The sequence below is a fragment of the Aspergillus eucalypticola genome (genome assembly GCF_003184535.1).
Source record: "Aspergillus eucalypticola CBS 122712 chromosome Unknown BO83scaffold_9, whole genome shotgun sequence".
NCBI lineage: Eukaryota > Fungi > Ascomycota > Eurotiomycetes > Eurotiales > Aspergillaceae > Aspergillus > Aspergillus eucalypticola.
In genome coordinates, this window is record NW_020290283.1 from 1,034,375 (window position 1) to 1,042,698 (window position 8,324).

The 8,324-nt window shown below is 51.2% G+C and overlaps 1 protein-coding gene across 1 annotated transcript; it reads right to left on the minus strand.

Moving 5' to 3' along the window:
* Positions 1 to 5,944: 5,944 nt before the first annotated feature.
* On the minus strand, positions 5,945 to 7,113 carry BO83DRAFT_310737 (putative C6 finger domain protein; the record flags this gene model as incomplete). The annotated part of the gene is made up of 3 exons (XM_025527449.1): positions 5,945 to 6,590; positions 6,658 to 6,991; positions 7,047 to 7,113. The coding sequence occupies 3 exons, from the start codon at positions 7,111 to 7,113 to the stop codon at positions 5,945 to 5,947; spliced, it is 1,047 nt and encodes a 348-aa protein (XP_025389454.1).
* Positions 7,114 to 8,324: the final 1,211 nt, after the last annotated feature.

An 8,324-nucleotide genomic window follows, 5' to 3' on the forward strand; every position in this document is an offset into this window, starting at 1 on the left:
GGAAGCCAGCCCGCGGACAAGGCGTCGTCGGACCAACTCTCCACCCTCATCTCGCAAAATGGAGAATTGGCCGCAGGCAGCAGAAGACGGCCTAGGGGAATACCCGAAGCAGGTACGAGACCGACCCTCGTAAGTTGGCAACCTTCCTCATCGTCAGGCTGTCTGGTTGGAGTCTACTTACTACGGGATGCTCACCGGAGCTGGGCTTTCCCTATCTTACCCGATCCGCGTATGACCCGGTAATCCACTGCGGTATTGACGGTTTGGTCAGAGGCGTTTCAAGCGCGTAACAAGCATCGACTAAACCACCGCCTAGTAAGCATAGGCAGTACATCAGCAGGGCTAGCCACTGCTGCTACGAGTAATCCCTACAGCCTCATAGCTGCCTTTGTTCCACTCCCAGGTGCAGAGATATTAATCAGGGAGAAATCCACGATTCATCTTGATGCATGTGGATCCACCCATGGTTGCGGGGTCCCTTTGTTGCTCTGATTCAACCAGAGGATGAAGCTCTCCATCCCCTCCCCCAGTTGTGCCTGCCCGCCCGACATGCTTCCTCTGAGTTGGGCCAGATCACTCGTTGGCCAGAACTATCCGATCCTGCAGCTGCAGTGCATGATGATGCAGTAGTCGGTTCACAGCCTCGTCCTGGCGCGTCGTCATATTAACCGGCTTTAGCCCAGGGCCCTGGTCAACGGTAATCATGACGGTAGTGTTCATCAGGCTCTTCTTCGGTACTAATCCCTATTTACTGCAACACTGGTGCGGGCGCCGCCCCGGGCAAAAGCACGGTGCAAGAGGCGTTTTCTAGTACTTTAGAAACTCCTGCAAGTGGCGAGTCATAATAAGCGCTTAATAAATAACACGGCTGATGATCGAGGCGTATGAAATATTGCCAAGCCCAGACAAGGTTGTCCAGGGAAGCCGTTAGCCATCATCGTTGGCCGGAAAGAGTGGGTATCCTGCCGGATGGATCATGTATTGAGGAAAGGGCAACCGAGCACAGGACAGTCGCTTGGCCACTGCATGCCTGCACAGGCAGTAGATAGTGACCACAGTAAGCTGCCCCTTCTGTACGCGCCAGCATGAGTCGTTGATTGCTTCTGTACTGGTTCTCAAGCACGTTTCGGCCCCACGGGAGGAACAACCGCGAGGTCCACCGCACTAGTGCTCCATAATCACGGTCTCCCACGCTACCCACGATGTCCTGGAGATAACAGTCGCAGATAAGCAGATAAGCATGTAATGGACCTTGGTCATCGCGGCCAATGGCCTTCCGTCAATCGGGGTCAGTTCGAAGCGATGGAGTACTTTCAAGATGCATGCCACGATTGCCGCTCCCAGTCGCCTGGCTCCAAAAGGACGACCAAGCTGGGGTAAGACCGACAAAATCATTTGGTCAACAAAAGGATAAAACCCCGAAGCAAGCACAAGGTCAGCCAGCATGTGAAAGGGGAATATCAAGCGCAGCCAGTCATTGGTTTTGGGGGGTATATTGGGGCCGTGGCAAAAGCAATAGAGTTCGACGGGAATAGACAGGAGCCTTGGGAGGAAGGCAAAGCGGGCGAGTGGCGCCGTGCACGGATCCGGCTGACTCACCCGCCCGGCCTTAACTCCGTTGGCCGGAAAATGCCCATCGATCGACAGTATCCCAGCCTGTCTACCTCATGGTCCACGGACACGCCCAATAAGGCCCGATCCAATTTATTCCTATATTCTGTAATCATCATCAATAGTGTTGATAATTCGCATCTCCAGAACTCCTGAGCCAGCGCCACGCAAACCTTGAATAAGACGGGGTATGACTACTCCCTTTTGGTCCGGATGCAGCGACCAACTTCCGGCGGGACGCTCGAACAGGAAATCGGTCTTATGAAGCACAGATGCGTGCCTGAGCTAACCGGCCCAAGTAAGTACACCGTCGCTATTAGTGTCTGGGATAGCTGTGCTTTGTAGTTTCCCTCTGGCGTGCGGCAAATCGAGCTTCCAGCCCACCATAGTCAAACCTGTGCTAGGACCCCTCAACAATATCATTAGAATGTTAGTTTCAAGGGGTCGGCGTGAAAAAACCCGTATAGCACCAGAAGGTTGATCTCTTCGCATCATGCAATATCATGATCAGGCAACGTCACCGACCGACTGGACCAGCATACCGCGTCGCCGGGGACGATCTGAGAGACTGAGACGTCATCACTAGGCGGAACGCAGCCGGAAAACATCCGCCCCATATTCCGTGTCGACTATTGGGGTAGCCTTCACCCCATATTCGAGCCTCGGCAGATTTCCCATTTTCGTCTCCCACTCTGTCCCCAGTCTGTGGAAGGTTCAATAAGTCCTTCCTGTTTTGTTCAAATGTGGATCGAGGCGTCATGCGCCGCTGTCAGGCAGCATCAAACGAAAGACAGATAATAGTCATCAGAAATGCACCGGAGATGTCAATCATGAGCGTAAAAGTTTACATCCGACCAAAGTTGATAGCGAAAACATTCGTCTTCCGACGTATTCCTACTCCCCCCACGCTAGGATCGGTTCGATTTTCTCGCGGCTGGCGCGGGTATGCCGGAAATTCAGACAATGCAATACAGCCTGAACCCCTGCAATGAGCTTTTCCCGCATCAAGTGTGCAGGAACTGTGGAAATTAGACGTGCCAGCATGCCCATGGAGGGTCGTCGTATGCTGAGAGGGAATGCCTGATGAAGCCTGACTGGTGCGGTCGAGAGAGTTTTGCGAAGATCAAATGCGACCGTGAAAGGAGGGTTGACTAGCAATGCAAGAAGGGAAGACTGCGCCGTCAAAGAGTGTCTGCATGTGCCAGTATCATGTCCCCTAGTTGCGAGTAAGTGTGTACATATACAAGAGATGCTAGCATGAACCGATGGGTCGGGACGGGGAGGGCGTGGAGATAGTTTGGGGGTAGAATGGGGCACTAGAGTCAGCGTTAAAACTGGGCTTTACCCACAGTACACACACACGGCTTCTCTCATATACCGATGGTTTGAGAGCTATCGTGAGAAAATAAAAGAGCTCAAGTACTAGCCTTGTCTGCCCTGTGCGACAAAAAGGGGGGAGAAAATGCCAGAGGAACAAGGAGGAACCGAAAAGCCAGCAGTTGCTGTCGACCACTTCGACTTTCAGTGTTTATATATGATCCACAAAACTCCAGGAAAAGGCCTTCAGCGCCCAAAGGGGTTGACTGGCTTCTACTAACCGCATACAGCCCCCCACAGGAGCGCGATAAGGCATCACAGGTGAATGGCGGTCAACCAGGTTCTCACTTGTCAGTCCCTGTCGCTGGGCGAAGAAATCAGAAGTCTCAGCCCAATGGGAGCAGCACCGGATTTTGTACTGGAGGAGCGCCCTCGGTCAGAACAGGGGCCCTCGCCGACCATCGGCCAGGAGTCGCGATAATCATATTGATAACTATGCATATTGTCGCCATCGAGACGCCCGGACAGCCTGGAGATAAGGCCAGAAAAGCACAGACACGTCACGTTGTGGATGCTGAACCTGGCACCTTGAGCCTGCAATCATGATCAAAGGGGCAATAAGATTGCAGCATGACAGCTGTTATCAACCCAGCTAATGCTGGCTATCAGGGCCGTTGATGATTTTAATAAAGGTGAGGCTGTTGCTCTCCGCATTATCGGACCCCAGACCGAACGATCGGTGGCGCGCGCACACACACACACACACACACCCCCATACCCACACTTCCACACACACACAACACGCACCGATCACTTCTGAAAGGCCAGTGACTCATACCCGGTATACTCAAGTCCCGCAGAAGGCCACAGAGCAAAGCCCATAGGAGTGTGAGCAGCGACACAGCATTCCTTCAACATGGTTCCGCTCCGGACACTATGTACTCTGACAAAATTCGATCCCCGACCGAGCTTATCAGAGGATCGTTATTACCTCGGAGCAAATATACTTTCTCCTGGTCTGCTCCGGTCTCATCCCGCCAGGCGTATCCGACAGTGTGATAAGCAATACTGCAGGATGCCCCTATCATTGGCAGTTCCGTCTGTGAAGGTGTTTATCAGTCAACCAAGCCCGAAGATTTGTTTGGTCCGGGGTTGTCATTCGGATGAACAATGAATGGCAAGCTATTGCTTAGGTGTCCTGTCTGTTCTTCTGATCGCCGTTGCAGCTAGCAAGGGTCGGGGAATCTTCCAATCACATTGTCGGTGTTACGGTGTTATCGACATGGTGCGGGAAAAGCAAACATACAAAAAGCAATTTGCCTGTGACGTATCTTCATGGGTATATCAGCAGGATAGCAGACAGCATGTAGTTCGGAATTGTGCTGTGAGGTGAAGATGGTGTAGTAAAGAGTAAACTGGAGTGAGAGTTGACACTGTAGTAGTAGTAACTGTCTTCTACAAAAGGGCTCCTTGTGACCACCCTGTGCCTGCCTAATCGGGATGCGTCCAGATCGCGTCACACCGATGATGTCATTTCTGGTCTGGCTGGCGTCTTGAAGGAAATGTTGTGATGGTAATAAGCAACAATACTTCACGTAGAAGGCAATACAGTGCTGGAATGTTTGGGTGTCAGTCGCACAAATCAATGCGGTGGCTACTGCGCGTCGACAAATGGGTCCATCTACAAATGGAATCTAGACCTGGGTGTATATCACACACATGTGACGGAACCTGGCTGTGATGTGTACTGCGGAAATCTCGAGCCGCTTGTTCTCGTATCAAGTGTTTCCGGAAGAGATTCTTGTATAAAGCTTCCGATGTGAAAGGATTGGCTGCAGAATAGATGTAATGATGGTATGTGAGAAGGTGATATGTGGAGAAATTACACATGGAGATGATTCTAGAGCTAAATGTGACTAATTGATCCATACATGCAGCGGATATTGCTGTTGTTGACACTAACCATTGCGTTCTGGCTCCATTCTAGTTCCTTTCAGCGACTGCTGGCTAGTATTATGCATCTCCTACCGGTGTGACTGAGCAGAAAAAACATTATTTGTCTGAGTGCAGCTACATCAAGGAGCCTAATAAAACGATACAAGAGCCACTCAAATGGGTACGGCATATCACAATTGCCATTATAAGCCCAGGGAAGAGGCATACTCTATACCATATGCGCCATAGACCAAAGGGATTCTGATTTACGCACGAAAGGAGTAGGGGAGGGAAACCGAAAGACCGTGTGGGATCTGCAGTAAACTAAGAGGCAGTTGTGTGCCGTTTTCTATTCGTAATGATAGGGTACTAGAGGTAGAGGGTGGCTTATAGGGGAAGTCTATGTCAATAAGAAAGCAACAAGCAAAAGCATAAACATGGCCCCTTTCCTTCTATCCGTCTGTCTGCCCTTTTCAATCGACTCGTCGACAACGGACGTGACTAGGTGCATGGACAGGGGACTAATGCAAAGCAAAACGAAATCATAAGAGTCGGGTCGGTCCAGACTAGTCTTCGATCGAGGGCTGCATGACAGCGCCAGGATCAGCATATGAGACTGGACTAGGCCGGTAACGCCACTCAAAACCAATGATCAGACACCTGTCCCGCTGGTGGCTGAATGCGTAGCTCATGAACCCCACCGTGGATATCCAAAGCTAATGTGAACAGTAGGTGAAAAAAACAAAAGCAAATTGATGAAATGAAAAAACCGGAGAGCAACGAAAGAGAGTCTAGAAGAACTTGCTCCCTGAGCCGCGCATGTAAATAGACGATGCCTCAATCAAGAGGAAAGGGGTCTCATGGAACAAACGAAGAGTAAAATACCGCCCAAGATCCTCTGCGCCCGCTAATGACCAGCCGGTAAAAGTAAAGGTGCATGCATGGGATGGAATGATATGGGAAAGAAGTGAGATAAAGAAATGGATGCAATACGTCGCACGGGGTATTTGAATAGCGAATCCGATGATGCTTTTTTGTTTTCCTTCTGAAGCGCTTGTCATCTCCGCTCTTCTCGAGCTCATTATTGCGGGGATTGGCCTGGACCGGGGTGGCCCATAGGTGGCGGGCTGCCAAACCCTGCTTGCTGGGCGGCTGCATCGTTCGTGTACATCGGATACTGGACCACACTCATGGGGGACATGCTGTTCACATCCTGCCAGGTGTTGAATCCCAGAGCGGCCGGCTGGCCTGGGTATGAGACGGACACCGACTGTAGATCCGCTGCAGGAGGACTCTGGGGGTTGATTGGAGTTCCGGGGAAAGACTGGGCCGGGCTGGTCATCCTTCTCTTGAGATCTGCCGGCGACGGCTGCACGAATTGACCCTGGTTCGGATACGGAATTGCCATGTCTGCGGATTGTGCCGAAAATGTCATCGCACGTGTTGGCGGTACTTGCCAGACCGTCCCATCAGGCTGCATGGCATACGTGGGTGTCTGTGCCAGGCCTTGCGACTGCGACGGAACCGTGGGCGTTCCTGGCAGGGGCGAAGTGGTTGGCATCGGTGCCATGGGATTGGGCGTCGCACCCCAAACGTTCGTAGACATGTTCATCATCGCTTTCCCCGCGGGCATAGCCGCTAACATTTGAGGGTCTGTGATGGTCGTATACTCGTCCCACGGAACCCCGGTTTCCATGGGAGGGGGACCTACAAATTCCGCACCAACGCTGCGATCTGTTCCAGGCAATGGTCAACACACTTCACCCCAACATTCCACCTGCTCGGTAGGGCCACAAACCTGGAGTAAATGGTGCCATCGGGTTACTCGGAAAGGTCGCAGTATTGAAGGCGCCCACATCCGGATTCGAACCCAACGGCATGGGCTGATAAGTAAAGAAAGGCTCCGCTTGCTCAACCCCAGTCACATTCGGGGGTGACGAAGAAGCGGTCGATGGGTCCGTCGAAGCGGTTTCTAAACGAGAACTGGGACGTGACTTCTTTTCGATCGGGGGCTGCTGGTCGACAGGGAAGAACTGGCATTCCTTCCGGAGGCGTATACAATTCTCGCATCGCCCTTGAGCATCATCTGGTGCAACAAGACATCGGATCTTTCGCCGCCGGCAGTGTACTGTCGCATAAGAAATGAGTATTCCAACGGAGACTACGGAGAACCGAGAGCTTACCACATGCGACAGAGGTGCGATGATATCCAAGCTTGTTGCGCTTTTTATCCGCAGTGGAAGATTCCATGACTGTGCCTTCTGATCTTGTTATCGGAGTGTTATCCTCGACAACCGCGGGCATAGCCCTATATAAGATGCGATGAGAAACCGAAGACTGTATGCTTAGAGCACATTAATCGCACAGAGAAAGAGGAAGGGCAAGCTGATCGCCTCGAACCGCCCAAGTGCACAGCGAAAATTAATAATTTCGAATAAGTTTGAGAGATCGAGATGATGCAATGTGCCGCGCTACACAGTGAAAAATGTCGAGTAAAAAAAAAAAATATGTCACCAAGTCAGAAGCGCAAATAATTATAGCGATGACTGTCGGGATATGTTGTTATTAGGTATCCTTCGTTCCAACGGTGCGCCTCCGCACTCGTTCCTTAGCGGGCAGGGTACTGTGAATAGCCACCACCTAGACTCGGATCTTGTCGATGGGTTTGGGCAGACCGAGTCGCAAGCACCGGTAAATGGATGGACGTATATTATTTGGCTCGTCGCGTCGTTGCTAATCGTGGAGCGGGGCTTCTCAGGAGGGAGAAGCAATGTCCGAGACTATCGCAGGGTTCAATTTCTCCAAGCAGGATGATTTGTTGATAGCGGGTAATGGTGCACCGGCCTGCAAATTAAGGATCATTAATTATTTAAGTAGGGAACCAGCAATCTGAATGCAGGTAATAAGAACAACAAGGATGCGAAAGTAAGCGGGGAAACGTCGGATAGATGGGTAAATGCGAAAGAAGAAGACTGGACAGGACGTCGGACGATTGAAGGAAAGGCAAGCAGCGAGAAAAGGAAGGTGAAAGTTGGTGGAAGAGGGACGATAGTTCAAGTTGAGTGGAAAGACGGTGGTAATAGTAGTAGTGGTGGTGGTAGTGTGGTGGTGGTCAAGTCGCAAAGGAAGCCAGTAGTAGTACTTGGTAGTAAGAGGAAAGGAAATACCGAGGACCTACTTCCGTCGTAGTAGTGGGTGCCCACTGCAGTAGTGGAATTGTTGCTCGGGATCTAGGATCTCGGGACTTTGTGCGCGGTGGGATTTAGATTTTGACCCGGAGCGAAATGATATTATTCTTGGGCTCCCGTTGGGAGTAAGTAAGTATGATGTATGAATTGTCTGTACAGCCAAGCTGGGAGTTTTTCTTTTCTTTTTTAGGGGACCGTGAAGGAACTGCAAAGAAAGGGGCTGTGGAAGCCAAATTAGGTGGAGGGTAGAGGTAGAGGGCAAAAAAAAGTAAA